Raw genomic sequence first — 22,268 nt, 5'->3', positions numbered from 1 at the left:
GGTCCCTGCCCCAAGCGGCGGCGGAGGGGGAAGCGGCCGGGCTCCTGGCTCCCCCCCAGCACCCCGCGAAGCGTCCGTCGGCGGGCAGGTACAGGCACAGGCACCACGCAACTCCATCCTCCCCCTGAGGGGCTTGGCTCGCAGTTGCCATAACAAAAGCAGGCAGCAGAGAAAGGGGTGAGTGGAGACGTGAGGAGGAAGTGAGAGGTCGAATACCCCAAAAGCCTGCTCCGATACACAGAAAGGACATTATGAATAGTACAGGGAAATTATTGATCACTGCTACACTTGGAAAAGGCAGAGTACTTATAGCAGGAGTAGGGCTCTAAATAGAGGCAACAAAATAAAATACAAGGAAACTTTATTTTTCAGTTTTACCAAGGTTTTTCTCTGTTTTTTTGATTTTTTTTTTTGTTGTGGGTTGTTTTTTTTCTTCAAGCTGCTTATTAGTGGACAAGTCTGGTCAGTTTTTGTATTAAAAAGGATCTTGATGGAGGTAGCTTTGTCTCTTTCCTGGCTTTTGCTTGGTCTTGCCTGCACGCTCATCTCAGTAAACAAACTCAAAATAAAATTAAAAACAAAAACTGGAATTCCAGGCAGAGGCAGCGAGCAATGCAGCCAGGTTCTCCGTGTAACAGACATGGCGCTGTGGCCTCCAGTCACTATATACAAAGTCCATCATACATCCCCCTCTCTCCTAAGCACACTCCTTGCTCCAACGGGCTGGCTGCAGAGGAAGGAGTTTCTTCTCCTCCCAGAGACCTGCGCAGCAGCTTCCATGGAGGGAAACAGCACCCAGTCAGGAATGTCAGGCAGAGGGGTAGAGTGTGAAGGGGTGTGTGTGGGGTCACTTCAGTTTGGCCGAAAGGTCAACAGCACTGGGCCAGGGACTCACTGCTGCTGGGCCACCTGTGGGGCAAGAGAAGATGATCTGAGACTCAATGCTGGGTCAACAGACCCTGGTAAGCAGGGCAGTTTCCCCATGGAGCCCCCCACTCCCCCCTAGGTAACTCCGCTTACTGACCAGAGAGGGTACATACTTGTTGGGGAGGTGGCGGTGGAGGGGGCTCACTGCTGCGGTTGGCCAGCCGGCTGAGGATGTTGCGCTCTGACATCTGGAGGCGCACTGCCACAGGTGGGATACGGGCAATGGTGGCAGGCAGACGAGTCACATCTGCCTTCATGTCACTCAAAAGCTCCTCCAGCTGCTTCAGAACTGGGAGAGAAAGGGACATCTGTTCAGAGAGGAAAGGGACACCCCACAGGGAAGAGAGCAGAGGGGACAGTGATGCTAAACACCTGTCCCACCTGTTTAACACACTGCATTACCTTTGTGCAGCACAGCATTGGCTGGTTTGTTCCCAGCCATTGACTCCTTGGATAGGTGCTGGTGGCTCTCAGCTAGGCATTCCACCTCTGCGAAACGTGTGTTCAGAGCCATAGATGGATGAGATGGGTCTTCTGACATGTTCAGATATGCAGCTCGCCGCAACTGCTCCTCAATCACCAGAGCTTGCTCCAGGAGCTACAAGGTGGGCCAGCAACGAGAAAGTGTTTCAGCAGTTGCCTGAAAAGCAGCCTGTTTGCACCCCCAGTGTCTCCTGATCCAGTTCTCCACTATCTCATGAGGTGCAATTCTGCAGCTGAGCCTCCTTTCACCAGCTTCTGTTTAGACTGAACAAAGTCTAAAGAGCCCCATACAATTAAGGTCTCCGTTACACTAGGCCAGGTACACAAGAAAACAAGGCTACATCTAATTTTATAGAAGACTGCCTTAAGTCCTGTAGGATTCTTATTCCTCCTCAGATTCTTTCCAAAGACCAACTTGTTTGCTATTTTACTCTTTCTTTATGGAGCAAAAGGGATGGAGCTTTCTCTTTCAACCCAAGTGAGAAGTATCCAGGAAGAGTCTAAAAACTGTTAAGCATGTCAGGGGCATTTGGAGAAATCAGTTTGATTCCTGTTAGTGCAGAACTGATCAGCCAGACTACATTAATTCAATGTTTTGCCCCAAGACCGAGAACTGGAACAGGTTGCCCAGAGAAGTTGTAGAGGCCCCATCCCTGGAAGTGTTCAAGGCCAGACTGGATGAAGCTTTGGGCAACCTGGTCTAGTGGAGGGTGTCCCTGCCCATAGCAGGGGAGGTAGAACTAGATGATGTTTGAGGTCCCTTCCAACCCAACCCAGTCTATGATTCTATGAACTACATGGTCTTTATTTGGGTTCGTCTTAAATAATTTCCAGAACTAAGCTATGGTCACTCCCAAAAAAGGGTGGTGGCAGAGACTGAAGGCAACCCTTTCAGCAATCTGTACAGTATTTTAAAGTTGTGCTTAGGCACACTGAGTGGGTTGTAGCACACCAAGCAGAAACTGTGATGGAAACAGCCACTTCAACCTTAAGCCTCCTGCATACCAGTTTTTCAATAAACATTTGGGGGGAGAGCACTGAGCCAAGCTCCCCAATACCATTTCTAGAGTAAAGGGAGCTCCTATCATGGAGCTACTGCATGATCCTGACAGATACTACTTTTTTTTTCCCCCTTAAAATGAAAGTCTTCAGTTTCTTAGCAGAAACTCAGAACAGCAAGCTCTTGTTCTCAGAGGTCCAGCTGGCTAAAAGGCACTTATCACACTGAAGAGAAATCCTTACCTTAAATCTCCTTGCTAAGAACTTATTCTTTATTTCCAGGAAGTTACCCCTGTTCATCTCACCCTTGAAGGGTTCATTGAGGATGGCGTAACGTGGATCATTCTGAATATCCTGCCAACGGGCATAGCCATGACTGAGATGGGATGAGCTCAGGCAAACAAAGGCAGTGAGAACAAGGGAATACACAGCCCAGGCAGATACGGTTCTCAAGAGGGGGTGGGGAAAGGGGGTACAGAGAGGGGAGGAACAGGAGCCAAGGAAAAGGAATGAGAACTATGTCCTGCGAAGTCTAAACTATGCTGGCAGGAAACTCCTCCTCCCACCATCACTTTCACTCTTGTGAAAGGGGATCAAGCACTCTCTCACTTAATGACTCCAGTCAGACCCAGGACGGTCACCTTCATTGTGACAGTTTAATGTACAAGGGGAGAGAACTGGTCCATCAAGGTAAGGATACTTGATAATCCCAGCAAGGAGCCAGTAGTCATGACGCCGATGCCAAATCTCATAGGTCTTCTTGGTGACAGTTGCTGCCCGCTCTTCATTCTGCCACAGGGAGTGTAGTTCTGGAAAGGCAGGAGACACCAGAATAGTTGAAAGTTATTTCACAAACACAAGCAGGGGCATATAAACAAGTTCAAGCACGCAAAGATTTCTCATACCAGTGAAGCCACCATCTGCTATGTTGAACATGAAGCGCTGCTTTACTGCCTTCTTGTGCCTTTCATCTACTGACTCTTTCAGCATCTCTCCGTTCTGCAGCATCACCACATCTCTCTTATCATCATCCTTTTTCTCATCTGTACACACAGGAGATGAGAGAACATAGCAGATACCAGGGCAAGTTGGACCCACAAGGAATCCTTGCAGGACCAGGGTTAAGGAAGAGAATGGAATTATCATGACTCACCTTTCTCATCCAGAGTGATTATAGGAGGTTCAGGGGGATTCTCAACAGGTGCTCTGTCTTCCACTTTTTCCACATCAGCTACAGGAGAGAAGGGGAACATGGCAAGTCCAAGGTTTTGTTCTTCAGCCTGTGAAACCTAATACTGTTCCCTAGCTCCCTGTCCAAAGTCCTGTAGCAGCCCCACTGATTGTCCACATTTAAGCCTGTTTCTTTAGGATGAAGTGCTGATGCAAAGAGCAGCTTTAGGAAAATAGTATCGGGGGGGTGGTTATTGCTGTTCAAGGTATTGAAAAACAACCCTAGAGATACCTTTGCTTTCTACTTCCATTGGCTCATCTGGTCTTTCCTTCAACTCTGGTTCCTCTACTTTTTTTTCTTCTGCTTCTATAGGGTTCACTGGGGATTTCGCTTCCTGTGGCAGCGTCTCCACAGGCTGGGCACACTGCTGAGGACAGAAGTCAATGAGAAGTGAGGTAAAACAGTGCATGGAAATGGAAAACAATCACAGCAGTTTGGAAAGCAAAGATCCACAAAACCGTAAGCCCAATTCTGAGGACGTCAGAATTATCTTTAAATATCATTCCAAGAACTCAAGTCTGTCTCAGCAGCCAAATAACATAGAAGAGGTACAGAAGTAGAGACATTTGCAATCGTATGAGGCAAACAAGCAACACAGCACTCACCTCCATAGGGACCTCTGTTTCAATAGCAGAGGCACCAAGCTCTTTCTCTGTTTCAGATGACTCTCCTTGCTCCTTAGCACTGGCTCCTTCTTCTACTTTTACTCCTTCTTCTGTGTATTCCCCACCACAGCAAAGAAAAAAAGAGGCAAAGCCATCAGTAAGGTCTTCCCCTCACTGTTACCAAGCACACATCTCCTTTGCTCCCAGAGATTAGGCCCATCATCACTCAAGATGACCACCCCCCGTCTTTCCTGCCCACTGCAAGTGCTGGGCTTCTCATCTTGCTGATGACAGCTCATCCAAGGAAAGCTAGTGTCCTCTCTTGCCTTTAAGGGCTTACACATGTCTTTGGCAGCCCTCCTAACATGAGAGGTAAGTTGATCTGCGTCCACCCCCAGACCCCACCACCACAGGTCCGGTGAGGGGAACAGCCAGGATGAGGTCAGGACGCAGGACTGTACGAGAGGGGAGCTTCTCACCAGGCGGAGGGACAGGGGCAGGCGTATTTGGCTGCGTGTCCCCTGGTGTCGAAGGAGTTGGAGTTTTGGGAGAGGGTGAGCTTGGCTGTGAAAGTTTCTTGTTCTCCTCTATCTCTGCCAGTTCTGGCATACTCCAGCGGCCATTCACATGCTCAAATTCCTGCACCTGCACGAGAAGAAGAGAAAGACGTAGCATTGGAGGAGTCATACAAAGCTTGTCCTCAAACCAGAAGAGTCACACTACTCAGTACACAACAAAAGTAGGTGTGAAAGAAGAGGTAACTCACTAACTCAGGACCCTAGCGACTACAAGTTGCATGGAGAGCGAAGGCTACGTTGCTGTGCTAGGCACCTACCTTTTTGCGTATAAGTGACATGACCCCAATTCGAGTAAGGACGTGCTGTCGAGAAAGACCTTCCCGTGGGACCCCATCTGCAAAGGTTTCCGCACCATCAGCTCCAGGTTCACATAAATGGCGCATGAAGAGTGAGACATAGGCCCTGGAGCAGTTAAGAGACAAGCAATTAGACTATAAACTGGATTAGCTGGAGACGTGCATTATCATAAGGACAATCACCCTGAGACTCCTAACACATAGTAACACAAATTCTGGGGTTCCAGGCTCCTTCAAGGGAGAGCATCCTGAAAGAATTACTACATACATAAAGGACACACAGCTGACTCAGTCTTGAGCCAGACACAACCAAAACCCCAAAAAGGGCTCAGAGCGAGTACTCATTAAATGCTTGCATGACCATGGTACTCCTCTAAAAGCATTTGCTTTTGCTAACTGATGAGTCAAGTCCAAGGAAGAGAAGTAGGAACAACCCCCTAATCTCTCCCAGCTTATACTTCATTCCCCCACAAAGAATCAACTAATACATTATGGAAACGTAGACTAAGGAAAGGCCAGAAAAGGACCAATTCTCATTCTTCCCCAAAGGGACTAGACGTTGCCAGTCTTCCATCCCTGCCTAATGCAAACTCACTTGAACTCTTTCTCTGACTTGCCACGGAGGTCCCGAACAAGCCACTGAGTGGTGAAGGCATCCTGAGGCGGCATTCCATAGCGCATGATAGCATTGAGGAAGGCTTTGCGCTGGCGGGCATTGAAACCCAAGACCTAGAATGGAGAAGACAGACAAGATACAGCAAGAGCCATACAGAAGCAGCTAGGATGCAAACACCTACCCTGGTAATACTTACCTCAATGTTCCCTCCCACGCGGGCAAGTAAGGGAGGCAGAGGCTTATCCTTATCATTTCTCAGGCCTTTGCGGCTAGGCCGACGAGCTGCTGAAGAGAGAAATGCAGCTAAGGAGGAGAGACAATGCACAGCATATTGTTGCGTGAATACTTCCCTTGCAGAACAGCACCACAAAGTGTGTAAGTCACCCAAATCAAGTCCCAATTGTTCCCATAGAGGAAGTGACCCAGGAACTCTGGCTTCACCAGAGCTTACCTTCAGACCTCTCATCAAAGTCCTCGTCCCCTTCTTCAGAAGCAACTGAATAGTCTGATTGATTATCTGACTGGTCATCCTGCCAGTCTGAAAGAAAAACAGCACGTGAGCCTGAGACGCTACTCCGTTACTTCCTAGCAACATATACTTACACCCATTTTTCCCTCAGGTTCCTGTGGATTTGTACCTCTATCCTCCTGCGAGCCATCATTGTAGTTAACTTGCTTGCGAATACGTTTGCCCTTGCCCAGATTCCTGGCCAGATCCTCCTGTTGCTGTTCATAATGGTGACGCAGCAGTTTCTCCCAGTAATCAGGATCTACTGACTCCTCCTGCTTAATGATCTCCCGTTCAACCTCCTCTTCCTCCTGCCAGAGAAGTAACAAATTTAGAGCCTTATGCTCCAAATCCCAACCTGTCTGAGCAGATATATGCCTGATTGCCCTTAAAAGCATCAGAGCTCAATTTGCTTAATTGAGCCTGCCTCATTCAGAGCTCAATTTGCTTAATTGATCCTGCATCATTCAGCAGAAGATACCAGCTGACATCCATCTCATACTCACCCCCATCTCCTCTTCACGAACAACATATTGGGCCACCTTGAAGGAGCTGAGATACTCATTCATGCCCTGAAGTTCCGTATCTTCTGTTTCATCCTGGTTCCGATCCAACAGACGCTCAATTGCTTTGTCATCATAGTGGATGACACTGCTGTCCTCACCTTCCTTGTTATCCCCTGATGGAAGAGCACAGGCACAGTTGCTGTGTGGATCTCAAAGGACTAGGAAAGGGAATGCTGCCCTAGACCTCTCTGTAGAGCTATAATCAGCACTGTGCCTACAGCCACTCCCTAATAAGGAGTCAGACCTCCCCACCTCTTTCAGTTCTACTCCCGGGCACTCACCCCCCTCAGTAGCCTCATCCTTGAAGAGCTCTTCAGTGCCAAATTTGAGAATGTCATCAAGTTCCTGTTTGGACATGGAGCCTGTCTTGGAGCCCAACCCTGGTCTCACTACCAGATGAGTTAGCATCATTTTCTTCTTGGCCACCTGAGTGATACGCTCCTCCACTGAGGCCCTTGTCACAAAGCGGTATATCATCACTTTCTTGTTCTGTCCAATTCTGTGTGCACGACTGAAGGCCTAGAAAAGAGATGTGCTCAGAACAGTCTAGAGCTACACAAGTCGTAGTCTGATACACCCCGCCTACCTTCACAAGTTTCCCAGTTGCCTTCACGTTAGCTTTTAACATTAGCGAAGGCTGCGCCCTGAAAGAACCCTCTTCTATTTCACTTCCCATCTCTACCCATCCTCACTGCTCTAATTTTACATGTTTCTAGAGGGGAAGTCTCACATTCCTTCACTCCTCCTGATGATTTCATTTCCCTTCTTCCTCAGGATTACTCCATAGTGAGTGGTCTCATTCAGACTCACCTGGATATCATTGTGGGGGTTCCAGTCTGAATCATAGATAATCACAGTATCTGCTGTAGCCAAGTTAATACCAAGACCCCCAGCTCGAGTTGAAAGCAGAAAGCAGAACTGCTGAGCACCAGGAGCTTAGATAAAAAGAGAGAACAAAAGTAATCAAGGGAGAGTGCATTACTCAAACAAGGATTTGTATCTGACCTACATCACATGAGGGGGAATCACTACTAATTTAAGATTCCAGGAGAGCAATGGAAGACTTGGGCCACAACAATCCCATGTTCCCTACTAAGCACATATTAAGACAACGGGTTTTATTTTGCAAAGAACGTTAAGAGACTCCATACCATTGAAGCGATCTATAGCCTCCTGACGCATGTTCCCGGTGATTCCTCCATCAATCCGCTCATATTTGTACCCTTCATGTTCCAGAAAGTCTTCTAGAAGGTCCAACATTTTAGTCATCTGCATATCAGAAAAACACCACCACAAGAGAGTGAGGGACAAGGGGATACCAGATCAACAGGCTCCTTTCTCACAAAAAGAAGTCCCAGCCTTAAGGTTTTTCCCCATATACCTGAGAGAATATGAGCACCCTATGACCTCCTTCTTTAAGGTTCTTTAACATCTTCTGGAGCAACAACAGCTTTCCAGAGGCTCGAATAAGAGCACTACCATCATACATGCCATTTGGCATTTTTGGAGCTTCCTGAGAAGAAAGAGAAAAGAAAAGAAGTAAGGAGTGGGGGAAGAAAACAGTTTTGAAGGGATGCAGCTTGGTCATATAGTCCCTAGCTGTGTTCATCAGATGCTGACTCACTTCTGGTCATTTAGCCTGGCACAACCACAATGTACAGCACTATTTATATGAAAGATCAGTGCTACCCTGTGCTGCTTTTGCAATTTGACTATGAGATGCCCTTTTTTTTTATTGACTTAGTCCCTACTCTTACTGTCTTCACCATCTTGCATGAGTCACAAGATAGCTCCTACCTGTCATACAAAGATACTGGAAAAGGAAAGACCTTCCAGCATGTTGGGTCTTCATAAAGTCAGGATGAAAAAACATTGAAGCAGAGAGAGAGGAAGGGGAACCCCTCCATGCTTAACTAGGGAGCTAACTGGCTCCTTGATAATAGCCAGCAGGGAATTTGCTGATACAGAATAAGTGACTGGACGTACCATAGCAGCCACAGGAAACAAGTAGGGGTGGTTACAGCACTTCTTCAGATCCATAACAACGTTGAGCAAGGAGACTTGGTTACCACCACCCCGTGCATTCAGTGCCTCAAAGTTCCTCGTCAAAATGTATTTATAGTATTTCCTGAAAAGAAAAAAAGAAAAAACTTCAGACTCCCCTCATAAGAATGACTAACATACTCTCTTGCTAGACTCTGCACAGCTGCTGGCATTACCTGCCAGCTACCTAGGCTCTGCCAGTGGCATTCACTATCTCTTTATCCCTTGCATGACAGCACAGGATTAGTCCTCCCTCTGCTATAGTGGCAGCAGGAAATCTTCCTCCTATCCACTGTGTAGAAAGCCCTATAGTGAGGATAAGACTATTTCAGCATCCTCTTTGAAACAGAGCAACAGTAGCTCAACAGCAGGTGCACTCTTCATCCTCACACTCACTTCTGCATGGGGCTCAACTCCACTCTGACAATGAGTTCTGTCTTAGATGGCATATTCTTGAAAACATCAGCTTTGAGACGCCTCAGCATGTGTGGGCCCAGCATATCATGCAGCTTCTTGATCTGATCTTCCTTGGCAATATCTGCAAACTCTTCTAGGAAGCCCTCCAAGTTACTGCAGAGAAACAGACACTCAGCAAAAGCCACAAAGGAAAAAGAGGGGGAAAAAAAAAAACCAAAACAAAAAGAGGAAGGGGATAGGAGTGACAAGACAGGCAGCCTGACTTGCACTGCAAGACATACTGGAATCTCTCTGGCGTCAGGAAGTTCAGCAGGTGGAACAGTTCTTCCAGGTTGTTCTGCAAGGGTGTTCCTGTAAGCAGCAGCTTGTGCTGGAGGGAGTAACCGTTTAGCACACGGAAGAACTGGGAAATAGAGAGCATGGAAGAAATGGTGAGGAAAAAAACCCCAAACATACACAAACATGTCAAAAGCTTATTAAGTCATAGGTCTAAAGAAAAAAAAAAATTCTCCTAGAAAAAAGTTGACACCAAGCTAGGGTTCCATTTAGATCATATCAGCTGTTTGGACAAGAGCTCCAAGTAATTCACATTCCAGTCAGGGTCACTAGACTGATCCCATTTGGATCATTGTTCTGCATAGCTAAAACATGACTGTAGCAAATCCTAACAGCCATCAGGTGCTGGTAGGCTTCCTTTGCTCTTCTAAGTTACAAGTTCTTTCAGACCACCAATCATTTCCAGACTGCTGTACTATGTACTTTTTCCTTGTTAAATTAGTGTTCCACATTCTTACAACTACTCTGCCTTGACAATTCTAGAAATAGCTAAGTCACTCTTCCTATTCATATCAGTCCTGGCGATGCTCCAGAGCTCTGAACAAGCAGAGGAGAAAAAGAGCTAAGGGTTTGCCAATGTGTCTTTAAGATAATTTGTGCTGGTTTTCACAACAGTGAAGTAATTCCAGACAGAGGTAGCGAGCAGTTAAAGTACTGAACTGAAAAGCACGAGTGTACCACGTTCACCAGCACAAATTGATAATAAAGCAGTAATTTATTTATGAGCTTTGTCATTTCTTCGCTTAGTTTACACTTATCATGATATAAGGTCAAACTTAATGAAAGTAGCATGTACTAGATGGCAAACAAAAAAACCTACACTGAAAGAGAAACCAAACACCTCTTATGTTTTGGTTATCACACTAGAAAGATCCTTCTAGTGGCCTTCATGGGGATTTATCTTTCTACATAGTTGTAGTCAAAAAACATTCTCATTGTGGAATCAAATATGGCAGTTATGAATTATATATACAAAAGTTTGGTAGATAACCAATCTGTCAAGAAGTGTCTGACCTATCTCACAGCCAAACACCTGAAGCTGTCTTTATGGGACAGGAAACCGCTCTAGAAGGAGGTAGATTTAACGATCTTGGTGGATAACCAATTGTAACTATTAGTCATTGTGTAACCTTGAGCCTTTACATCCTCTTTCAATTAATGAATATTAATAGTAAGCATTCATTACTCCTTCCAATAATTTCAATGCTAAGCATAGAACAGCATTCAGTCTTAGTGCCTACAACAATAAAAGATCTGGAAACCGGACTGCAAGCACAGCTGTGTTTCTCAGAAAGATGCTTCATGCCAAGATCCAAAAAGCTAAAGCCATTTAAACAAAGAAAAAAACCAAAAAACCCCAAACAACCCAAGGAGAAATCAAGAGGCAATTTTGTCTTACACAGTCTCCAAGAACCTATAAAACCAGATTTCCAATAACAATTGGTTTTGCCGTACTGAACACAGACTCAGCTGAAGACAGACAAATCAGTATCAGAATTAAGGCACAAGGGCTTAAGGAGGGGCTGGATTAAGAAAGTACAGTCAAGTCCACCGAATTCAAACAAGCTTGGTTAAGGTGCAGTCTCATAAAATCAGCTATAAGGTTTTCAGCATCTGCCTCAGCATTTTTGAGCACCTCTGCCCACCTCTCCCTTTTCTATAATATCTAATTAGTTCTGCTACAAAACTAGATGTATGCAGAGAGCAAGACTATTCTGGAAGCAGGATATTTGTACTTGTGCAGCTTGTTTTATGCTCAGTATGGTACACCTTCCCAGAATGGAGGTGGTGCAGACATATGATCTGCTTTCAGAGAAGCCAGTTTGTATTTGAGAGCGACAACATCCAAGTCTTTCTGTTTTCCAGTGTACACCAATTGCCTATTCACTCAGAAAGCTGTTTTAACCAGTGATATGTATAAAAGTGAAGCTGTTGCCAATGATAATCAATTGCCAAATGAAGGCTGTTGACTTTTTTTAATAACACATCGAGCTCACTATTGAACAAACGACTAAGAATTAGCAGACAAACTTACATGCTTAGGAGCAGCTATCTAATCTTCTGAACACTTTCTGCCCACTTCCCCCCCCCTGCAACATATGCCATGCCTATAAACTGTTGATACTTCTCTGTACCTTAGACTGATTGTTCTTCAGCCTGTGAGCTTCATCCACAATGAGACAGGCCCAGTCAATAGAGCCAAGTATGGCCATATCGATTGTGATCAGTTCATAGGAGGTGAGAAGCACGTGGAACTTCACAGCAGCCTCCTTCTGCAAAGGAAAAGGATGAGCATGGTAATGGGATAGAGGAATGCCCCAGGACAGAGTAGATGCAGCATTTCTCCACCAAGTTAATCTGACGAGCCCTGGTCAAACAGCACACCAAACACTTTTCACATCCACAGTTTCCTGTCACAAGATTCAAAATGCTACCCAAACAATTCTAGCCCTTTAATCCCCCATTACTCTCAAAACACATGTAAGTCTCCTTAACCCCCCGCCTCAGTACCTGCTACTTCTGGACAGTTGCCAAATATTGTTAACAGAGAAGTTTAACAAATAAGCAACAGAGTCATGTTAGGGAAATGAGATTTGGAGAAGAGTGGCTTGTCTAAGTCTTAGTTTTTTGACAAATAGTTTATCCTGGAACTTTAAACTACTATTAGTACCTAATGCAGTTCAATTTTAACAGAAGCAAAGGAGTTCTATCTATTTCTGCCCCTGGAAAAGCTTCAGCTGCCATCTTGCTTTTACTAGGAAGACTAAAGTTCTACAAAAACTAGCCACCTAGATCAGGCTCTTTCTTCCTGTCTGGGCACAGAATGCAGTTTCTCAGATGTCTAGGTATAGCCTTACTGTCAGCCAGCTCCTCAGGGAGATTAAAGAGTTCATACCAAAAAAAAAAGGTATGGTTGTCTTTTTCATACAGTGGCAATTCTGACATTGACTTAGAGCTGTAGAAATGATGCACAACTTCACAGATTAAGTGGAAGAGGTAGAGGGACTTGCCTACGGTCAAGTACTACCTTAGTCAACTCTCTTTTTCCAGTACAGGATTAGTTCAGACTAGTAGGAGTATTTAAACAGTCTAGAGCAGGAGACTAAACGCCCACTAGTCATCAATTTGCAGTTACTTCCCCTTGGAAACTACAAGTATAGTCAGTTCCCAGGGACATAAGAATATCTGAATCTCAGCTGCTGAAAGCCAGTCTAGTGCATCTCTTCTTTTCTTTCAGTTCAGGCTTGTGTTACAGCAGAGTTCTGTACCTTCATTCTGGATGCTTTTTTACCCCCACGTATGGCATTATCCTCAAAAGTGAACTCATTCTCACGGATGATGGCCCGGCTGTCTTTGTCCCCAACATAGGTCACCACATACATATCTGGGGCCCACATCTCAAATTCTCGTTCCCAGTTGATGATTGTGGACAGTGGGGCACTCACCAAGAAGGGACCCTTTGAGTGGCCCTATGAATAGAGTCAGGAAGAGCATTAGATGAATGCAATGACTAACACAGGCAGAATCTCCCTGGGTAGTGATCTCCCAGCTCTCACCTCTTTGTATAAGGAATATAGGAACACAGCTGTCTGCACAGTCTTTCCCAGACCCATTTCATCAGCCAAGATTGTATCTGTGCCCTGGGCCCAAGAGAAGCGCAGCCAGTTCAGTCCTTCCAGTTGGTAGGGATGCAAGGTCCCCCCTGTTACATCGAGGTACTCAGGTTGCCGGTCATATTTCACTGTTGGCTACAGTGGAAAGAAGGAAGAGTTGAGGTCCTTAGCTAGACAGCTACCAAGACTCCTTTCCCAGTCACCCGTTACTCCCTAATGCAGATGCGACTTCACAGATGATGACCAGACTAGCACCAGACAAAATTCCCAAATGGCTAAAGGTACCCAACAAAAAGTCGTGGGTTTTTGTTTTGTGTCGGGGGGGGTGGGTTTGCCTTTTTTGGGGGGTGGGGGTGGTAAAACCCTTTCACCAAGCCAGCGTCTCACTCAATGGACAAGATGAGCCTTTGTCTGAAGGCTCTATAACCCATTTGTTCTTTGCGCCAAGAAGGAACTCTAAACCACATGCTTTCACTCTTCAATTTCCTATTTACCTGCCTCCTCCCCAAAATAAACAGCTATATCAGATGGCTCCTAAGCAATTAACAGTAACTTACATCTACTGTAGGAGTCTCAGGGGGCCTCTCGAGTTTCCGCATCTTCACTTTCTTTAACTTTTTACCAGGCCTGCCCTCTTCACCTCTCATCAGCTCCCTATGAGAGACAGTCCCAAGAAAACACAAGTGTTTAATGGCTTTTGTAACAAATCAAGGGGAAAACTATTGCAAAGGATAGGAGGGTGGATGACCCAACTCAAATAGGCTCGAGAGAACAGGGCTGGAGCCTTCATGAACTGGGAGAGGCACAAGGTCCCTGCCCAAAGGAATAAGGAACCAGCAACAAGATGATGCTTTTTGGATCTCTCCATATATTAATCCAGCCAGTGCTAGGGGCTGACAGACTCCAGTATTTACTCTTGAGGGAAGGGAAAGGAACACAACCTCTAGATACTTCTCCTACCTGTGATTCCAGTAAGCTTGCTTGTAGAGGTCATAATCTTGGATGTCCACATCTTCACTTTCCCACGATGCCTGGTCATAGGGTAGGTCTCTCCATTTAATCAAATAGTGGACATTCCCCTTCTTATCCACACTGCAGAAGAAACCAGTAAGTCTTAAGCACAGTGAAATGACAGTATTCTGTCAATCCACTGAAATGGGAGAGAAGGACAGGATCCCTTAATGAAGCAACAAAAACAGAAGAACAACGTTTGTCATACCAACAAAAGAACTTCCACTGCTTCCCCCCAGTCATATTGCAATTTAGCTTATCCACTCTCCCTCAGGCCTGCTTAAGGTCTTTGTTGAAAATCCTCTTTGCTACCTCCCCTACCTATGATTAAGGATTCTGTGGATCATCATCCACTCAGGCTTGATCCCGTATCGATAGAAGCGCTCCTCCATCTCAGCGTATTTGGGGTCCTTGTTTTTTCTCTTTCGGCTTTTCTCTTCTTCCCCTCCGAAGTCCCCTGAGGGTGGCTCATCCATATCATTTTTGCGTTGGTAGTTACGAAACATGACCTGGCAGTGCAGCTCCAGCTGGAGTCAGGACAGAAGCAGTTAGTAGGTGTTTCCCCCCCCACCCCCCAACTATCCACCCTTATGATATAGTTAGAGTCCTCCACTCACCTGCAACTCTGACACCCAAGAGCAGTGCCAGTAGGACATGCCCTGCCATTTGACGAAGAACTGCCTTTCAGGCCGACCCTCCAGAGGCTTAGGAGGAGGAGCATTAGGGTCTGCATCAGGTGGACGTGGTGGGGGGGGACCCACTGGTGGCTGACCCCATTTCCAAATCAAGATCTTCTGCACCTTTCCTTTCAAAGATGGGCACTGAAAAGTTAAAGAAAGCTTATCACATCAGAGCATACATACTTTAACACACAAATGCTGAGGAGTAGAAACATCCAGAGTCACAGTTTTCTTCCTTAGCTATAGCATTACTACACAGATGGAACTTGCTTTTTGGACTTGGAAGCTTTCATCCTCTTCTCTCCAGCATTTCTCTGAGCTTTCTCCAGATCATCTTTTTTTCTAGGACTGACGAACCCCAAACTGAATTTAGTATCTCAATTTAGTTGTCTCCCCAGGGCCACACCAGTTCAGAAACTCTACACCTAATACAGAAATTGCTAGGAGTGACAAGCACAGTAGTCTATCCAACCACAACTCTGATGAAAGTTTGTACAGAAAGTATTTGTTGTAGAACGATCGGCCCAGCACAGGGATATGAAGCAGCTTTTTTGTTCATCATCTTAAAAGTCCTCATCACTTGATGAAAACACCTAACACCACTTATAATACTTCATTTCAAGAACTTCCTGGAAAAGTGTGACATTTCTCCCAATCATCTACTAAGAAAGGGCTTGGCATTACAGAGCTTGCAGTGCAAAAAAACCTGTTTGGCTCAGCATCAGTTTGGCTCATAAAAGTGTGAGAGGGGATAGAGCCTTCAGAGGACTAAGCACTTCCAGGAAAATATGATGATCCAAAGGGATCAGATCGATCATCTCTTGTGGCAATAGGAGAATGGTACTAGCAGAAACTCACAGTGCAGCGAGGACACAGCCACTCTCCATTGGGAATCTCTGGCAACGGGGGATTCAAACAGTGGATGTGATAGGATGAAGGACAGGCATCACAGCACAGCAGCTCTCCTCCATCCTTGCAGACTCTGCAGAACTCCATATGGTGGTCATCCTCTTCCTCAGCATCCCCCACAACATCCTCCAGGATTTCCTCACCTTCAGAGTTATCCTCCTTTGCTTCCCACTGAATGCCCTCTTTTTCCTATAGGAGAGGGAAATCAGAAAACCAAAGTCACACATTTGAGATTATTTTATTACTGCAGAAGAGTGGCCCCAACTCACTTGACGTTTCCTTCCATGACCTCTTGCACAGTGTGGGGGAATCCAGTACTCACACAGTGTGGGCAGCTCCATTTGCCTTCTGGGGCTTTCTCCATGTCTGGGTCCAAGCAAACCATGTGGTATGCACGAGGGCAGGTATCACACAGTATAATTTCTCCTCCCTGCTGGCACACCTCACAGTAGTCCTGGTGATCGGTCTCATAGCCATCCACAGCCACCGTGGAGTCCTCCTCACCTGCAGAGGGTCGTGAGGAGTTACAGCAGTACAAGATACAGGTACAGGCTTCCTACAGCAAGGGAAGGTACTCTCCCGACAGCCTATGTAGTAATATAGAGATCCAGAATCCAAAACTCTTGTTCTATCTACGTAAGTAAACAGGGCAGGGAGCAAAAGCTGAACAGGAGTAAAACAAGCCCCTTTGTGCCTCCTTCCACCCATGAAATTAAAAGGTGTAGTTGAGGCCAGGAAAACTCAGCACTGTTGCTGTTCCCCTACCCAAGTGAGAAAGAACTCCTGAAAACCTTTTCCTTATTAAAAATATCAGGTTCTTCCTTCATTAACAATTCTCCTTCTTCAAGTATGCTATTAAATATCCAAATACTGCACAGACATTCCTCTAATCTTTCTACACACTTAGCTGCACTTCTGTCTCCAACTGACAGCAAGCATCAATACCTTTCTTTTTCTTTTTCCCAGCTTTGAGTTTTTTGCGACTGCGGCTACTACGGCTTGTAGATCCATCTGAAACAGAATAGCTGTTGATGCTGGCATCATCGAAGTCTGATTCCACATCCAGATCATCATCTTCACTCTGAGGTAGGTAAGACAAAAAGCTATGCTACTCAGGCAGGCATGCTGGGGGCAGCAATTAGACATGCATCCCAGCACTTCTAGCACATCATCCACCTCCTCCTCCTCAGGTCAAGGAAGGAGTGTCACTTACTGATGATCTTTTACGCTTGGAACCAAATCCTCCTAGTTTGATTTTCAAAGGTGCCACCTTCTTTGTTTTAGGTTTCTTGATATCAGGAATACGAGGACTAGCCTTTGGCTTCCGCCGGGCATTGGGTCCTGGGAACAGAGAAGCCCGCAAGTCAGAAGAACTACTGCCTTGACACCACTCAGCTGCTACCATCCCACCAGATTCTTCATCTCACCTTTGCCCTCCTTTGTCTTGGCTTTCCTGAGTGGCACATCTACAGGGGGCTGCGGCAGGACAGCATCCACATTTGTCACCATACTCTCCACTACGGCAACAGCTGCAGCTGCCGCGGCTGCCACAGAAGCACCTGAACTTCCCTTGAAGGGGTTGTTTGTGCTAAACTCCCTCCATTTGGCTCCCAGTACCATCATCATCTTCGACACTGCTATTTTAGGGTTCTTGGCTGCAATAAGTGGCCTGCGTAGAGTTAAGGAAGGAAGGGTTACCGAACCACCCTGAAATCTAGATCATTATTCCTCCCTACGCCACCCTCATCAGCACCTCTATCTCAAACTACATTCCTTTCTAATCTCTGATCTCAACAGCCAATGAATCTCTCCATTCCCATCCTTCACTCTGTGTGGAGGATGCAAACGCTCAAGGGCTTGGAAAGTAAATTGGAATTTAGCATACTAGGGAAGAAAGGGGACTGGGAGTGAGGACTTGCATCATCTCAATCACTGAAAACAAGGGAAATGTGGATCAATTATTTCACTGTCACTTCAGGGTTTTCGCCCTAGGTAAGCCTCTAGCATCTCTAATGTGCCTTGGGGTTCCAAAAAATAAGGACCCTAGTTCTTGTCCCATCTCTTTTTTTGCTCCAGAGTCCTTCCAAGTACGGACTTGCAGTTCACCTGACAAACTGGCTGAAGGCTTTGTAGTTGGTGAGAGTGCGGTAATCTTCCTCTGTGAAGATATGATCAATATCCTCCATGCCCCAATCTTCCAGGAGCTGAGCAGATGACTTTGGCTCCTGTGCAAAGAGAATTGCAGCAACTCTGAGAAAAAGTTCTAGTTCTGCTCTAGGAAAGAGCAGAGCTTCCACACATCTACAGATGACACAATGGGTCAGGATCAGGGGACTTTTATCTCCCCCCCGCCCCCCCCCCCCCCTTATCACTGCCATAAGACAGAGTCTCAATGAACCATCAGTGGAGGTGGGACAAGTCTTTGGATTCAATATGCATTCTAGGTGTGTTTAAGGCAGAAGAGGGGAAGGAATGCAAAGTGGGAAAATGGTCAAGTCAAGCAGGTCTAATGAAAGAAGAAGAGACTGGACAGCCCCAACTCCATGCGCCATCACAAACAGAGAGCCAAAATCAAATACATAGGAATGAGGAGCAAGCAGTCAGTCAGCAGGGTAGCTTCTCACCTTTGAGTCATCATCTTCTTCCTCCTCTTCCTCCTCCTCCTTGCGCTTGGCTTTGTTTTTCTTTTCCTTCTTGGGCCCTAATTTCTTCTTTTTCTTCTTCCCAGGAGTGTAGTCGCTGCCCTCACTGTCAGAGCGCAGAACCTCCTCTTCTTCCTCCACAAATTCATTTCCCTCACCAGAGCTGTCCCCCAGCTGGGGAAGGAGGGAGAGAGAAGATCAGGCAGCTGTGAGAAAATACCCTGGATAAGCACTAAACACCATACTCTCCCCAAACTCTAAAGGGCTCATACAAAGGACTGCTGCCACTGGCCCAGTAAGCACTCTCACCCCCATACATCCATATTTCAGAGTGTGACCTTAGGCATCATTTTCCATACCTCCTTCTTCTGACGTTTGCTGAGCTTGGGCACTTTGGGTTCCTTTAGTTTCTTGGGCTTCTTCTTCTTCTTGATTTTGGGTGTCTCAGCCTCTGACAGAAGCTCTTCTTCTGGATCTTCTTCAGGCTCTGGAGGGGAAAAGGCGACATGCCTCATTCAAACCCTATCAGTGCAATACAGCATAGCCCACTTCTCACAGAGATCACTTAACTGTCTGCTTCTTGCTACATACTTACAAACATAGAAGTATTTACAACTGCTTACTCTGTTACTGTTCACAACAGATACTAGGTAATCATATCATCAGTTACCACTACACATGGTTTCCCCCCTCCCCCCAACACCACCTATTTCCATAATATTCCTTCTCCAAGCAGACTTGCACTCAGATCTTGGGACCCAGAAGTTTGCCATAACCCAACAAGAGTAGGAAAGAGAACGAATAGATGGCCACATCTAAAGGAGACAAAATAGTGACTACATTTGAGAACCTGACTAGGATACCGTTTCAAGTCCACGGGTCTCCAGAAAAGAAACCCACAACTATCTAGCCGCTTCAGAAGTGCAAAGCATCCTACAGTTGCATGCAAAATACAGGCCAGTAAGCCACTGCTTGTCCTCCTCCACAGGAAAGTTGTTACTCAGCAACTCTATTCTATCCAGATTTGACACAACCTTCCCCCAACCCCTTTCCCCTCCGTGTCAACAGCTAGCAAGCTCGCTGCCCAGCCAGAGGAAGACATGCCAGCTCCCCAGCACCCCACGCTCCCATCTGTGTGCGCCCTCCCTGCCCCCCCCGCCCGAGGGGCAGGGGCAGCCAGCCAGCCCTTCCCTTTGTGGCAGGCTGCTGCAGGAGCCACCCGCCCTCCCCCGCCGCCCCGCCCACCGCCCACAGCCAGAGTCACTCCTTCTCCCTCCAAGGGAAAATGGCCTCCTGACCACAGGAGCTGGGCAGGATGGAGAAAGCCACAGGTCAGAGGAGCTGTCGCAGTCAGGGGCAAGATGGCAGAGGTCAAGCTCTCAGAACCTGGGATCCCGCACCTGGCCTCTGCCATATTCCCAACCCATGGATGTCTCTTCACTCCCATAGTCCTGCAACACCAGGTCCTTCAGGGATGCAACTTCTTCCCCCCCAAGTTCTGATTTAGAACCTCTAGCGTCCTATCCTTTCCAACATATTAGCTAAAGCTCTCCAGTTTGGAGGAATTTTAACAGTTTTTCTTCAAGATTTTCCTGACAAGGCTTACTGACAGTCCCCTTTTACCTAAGATTTCAGAGATGCCAGAAAACCCTAGAGTCAAAGCTTAAGAAAAAATGCCAAACAACCAAAAAGCCCACAACACCATTTTCCCTTTCCAGTTGCAACATTTCTCTTATATGACACTACCACAGTACAGCATGAGTTACTAGGAAAACTCAAACTTGTCTCACAATCCAGCACATTGGGATATAAGTTATTCGTTTCCACAAGGAAGCAGAGAATCCCAATGTACATCCACAGAGCAAGTCAGCAACAACAACAAAAAATCCAAAACAGAAGAGTACCCAGGGCTATAACTCAAGTCTCGTGTTGATCATGAGGATGCAAACACAAGGGAAAAGGCAAGGTACAAAGACTACAAGAAAAGCAAAGGTGAGCAAGCAGCACCGAGTGAGAACCACAAGAAACCTCAATAATTGGGTGTGGTGATGAAGGAAAGTGGGTCATGCAACAGCCCAGGGCAGTTTGCTCTGGACGTCAGCCGGTTTGAGTTCCCAGATGAAAGAAAGCCAGGCACCCTGGCCTTTCACACACCACCCCATTCACAAAATATGAAACTCACAGGCATTTTGGTACCCCATCAGAACTGGATGCTCTGCCTCCACCCCTTACACCTCCTCAAAGCATGGGCCCTCACAACCTGCAATGGCTTGGAACAAAGTCAGCTCCACCTGACACAAAGCCGCGAGCCTCACACTTTGAAGTAACCCTAGGACTCGAATATCAAAATCAAAGCCATATGTGTGACTCGTAGTAAAAAACCATGACATTCCCCCACACATCATGGATTTCACATATTCAGCTTGAGACCACCATCACACCCATTTCATATGCATGCCCTGCAGGCTCTCCATACCTGGATGCTGGGGGATAGCGTTGTTCAGCAGGATCTCCATCTCATCATCATCGCTGCCCCCTGAGCATGGTGACGGAGATCCAATGCCCGATGCCATGTCCTCCAAACGGGGGGAGGCCTGGGCTTATATAGGGTGTCGACTTCTCGCCAGTCAAGCCAGTGCTTCATTGAAAAGAAAAAGAGAAAGTTACAGCAGACCCGAACTCTGTTTTCCCAAGCAATAGTGCTACCAAGTGGATCTGTGAGAAAGCTTAGACAGCAACTTTACTGGATTTGGAGCCTATGGATAATAGAAACACTGGCAGCAAGCATCAGCTTAGAGTTGTGATGAAGCAGGCTTTGAAGACACTAGATATTAAACTGAGTCAGCAACTCATCTCTGGCAAGGAAGCCAAAACAGCTGTCCTACAGGAAAATTCTCCCATCCTCTGCAGCCGGGCGCCCTCGGTTATTTCTGCCCTGCATTGGGAGAAGGCAGCGAGGCAGGGAAGGCAGCTGGGCTTCCAGGAGACCTTGGGGCAGCCGGGACGCTGTCAGCGAGCCGCGGCAAGGAGCAGGCGGTCCGCGCCGGGCCCGGTACGGCGGACAGCGGCGGAACTGGCGCTGCCGGCAGTCCCCAACTTGCCCGCCCAAACTTGGCGCGTCGGCCCCGGGCTGACACCGCCGCGGCCGGAGAGGCAGGTCAGTATCGCCCTCCTCCTCCGCCGTCGGCCCCACACAAAAGGCAGGGCAGGCTCGGCAGCGCCGACAGCCCCGCTCCGCTGCCCGCCGCACCCGCGCCCCCGCCCGGAGCGGGGCTGCGCGGCGCAGGGCGGGGGCGGCGGGAGGGGGCGGGGGGGGGGGGGGAAGGCAGCGTTTCGGCAGCGGGGCACGGTCTCCCGGGCGGGGGCGCGGGGCGGGGCCGGGGAAGTCCGGCTCGCATGCGGCGAGGGGCCGCCTCTCCCCAGGGACAGGCGCCGGGGCGGGGGCCGATCGGCAGGCGCCGGCCGGGGCTTGCGGGGACTGGAGGGGCGGCCGCTCTCCGGCGCGGTGTCGGGTGGGGGAGGGGGGGGAAACGTCCTGCGGCCGCCCGGGCAGGAGGACGGCGCGGCCCCGGGGGCAAGCTGCGGCCAGAGGCCGACGGGGGGTCCGGCGGAGAGGGGTGCCCGCCAGCATAGACACCCCAAAAGGCGGCGGAAGGCCCTGCCTGCCCGCCCTCGTCCCCTCCCGACTCCTCACCCGGCTCCAGACCCCGGCTCCTCTCTCACCGCCGCCGCTGCTGCTGCTGCTGCTGAAGGGAAAATGGCTCCAGCCCCGGCACCGCCTCTTAAAGGGGAAAAAACCCGGCCAGG

The 22,268-nt window shown here is 47.6% G+C and overlaps 1 protein-coding gene and 1 non-coding gene across 15 annotated transcripts; both read right to left on the bottom strand.

Moving 5' to 3' along the window:
* Positions 1–344: 344 nt before the first annotated feature.
* On the bottom strand, positions 345–22,264 carry CHD4 (chromodomain helicase DNA binding protein 4). Of its 14 annotated transcripts, none has more exons than XM_075763903.1 (40): positions 22,156–22,264; positions 20,938–21,099; positions 18,821–18,948; positions 18,444–18,635; positions 17,926–18,044; positions 17,247–17,488; positions 17,033–17,160; positions 16,765–16,900; positions 16,142–16,323; positions 15,769–16,008; positions 14,848–15,051; positions 14,552–14,757; positions 14,180–14,311; positions 13,777–13,873; positions 13,163–13,354; positions 12,875–13,075; positions 11,741–11,878; positions 9,551–9,672; positions 9,249–9,422; positions 8,796–8,937; positions 8,191–8,322; positions 7,961–8,078; positions 7,620–7,744; positions 7,091–7,328; positions 6,750–6,922; positions 6,374–6,554; positions 6,187–6,297; positions 5,932–6,038; positions 5,715–5,848; positions 5,081–5,225; positions 4,725–4,890; positions 4,246–4,355; positions 3,872–4,007; positions 3,563–3,640; positions 3,315–3,452; positions 3,110–3,218; positions 2,653–2,785; positions 1,330–1,525; positions 1,041–1,216; positions 345–909 (listed from the first exon to the last, which is right to left on the bottom strand). In XM_075763903.1, exons 2-40 carry the CDS (start codon positions 21,032–21,034, stop codon positions 892–894), a joined length of 5,796 nt encoding a protein of 1,931 aa, XP_075620018.1. In that variant the 5' UTR covers positions 21,035–21,099; positions 22,156–22,264; the 3' UTR covers positions 345–891. The 14 variants fall into 14 exon arrangements, with proteins under 14 accessions (XP_075620018.1, XP_075620027.1, XP_075620037.1 ...); XM_075763912.1 differs by having other exon boundaries at positions 5,932–6,020; positions 6,187–6,273; XM_075763922.1 differs by having other exon boundaries at positions 3,872–4,004; positions 5,932–6,020; positions 6,187–6,273.
* On the bottom strand, positions 4,557–4,696 carry LOC142600226 (small Cajal body-specific RNA 11). Its single transcript, XR_012833666.1, has one exon.
* Positions 22,265–22,268: the final 4 nt, after the last annotated feature.

Source organism: Balearica regulorum, chromosome 1, assembly GCF_011004875.1.
Source record: "Balearica regulorum gibbericeps isolate bBalReg1 chromosome 1, bBalReg1.pri, whole genome shotgun sequence".
In the NCBI taxonomy this organism is placed as follows: Eukaryota; Metazoa; Chordata; class Aves; order Gruiformes; family Gruidae; genus Balearica; species Balearica regulorum.
Note: the sequence above shows the minus strand (reverse complement) of the source record. Positions and strands in the feature narration are given on the sequence as shown.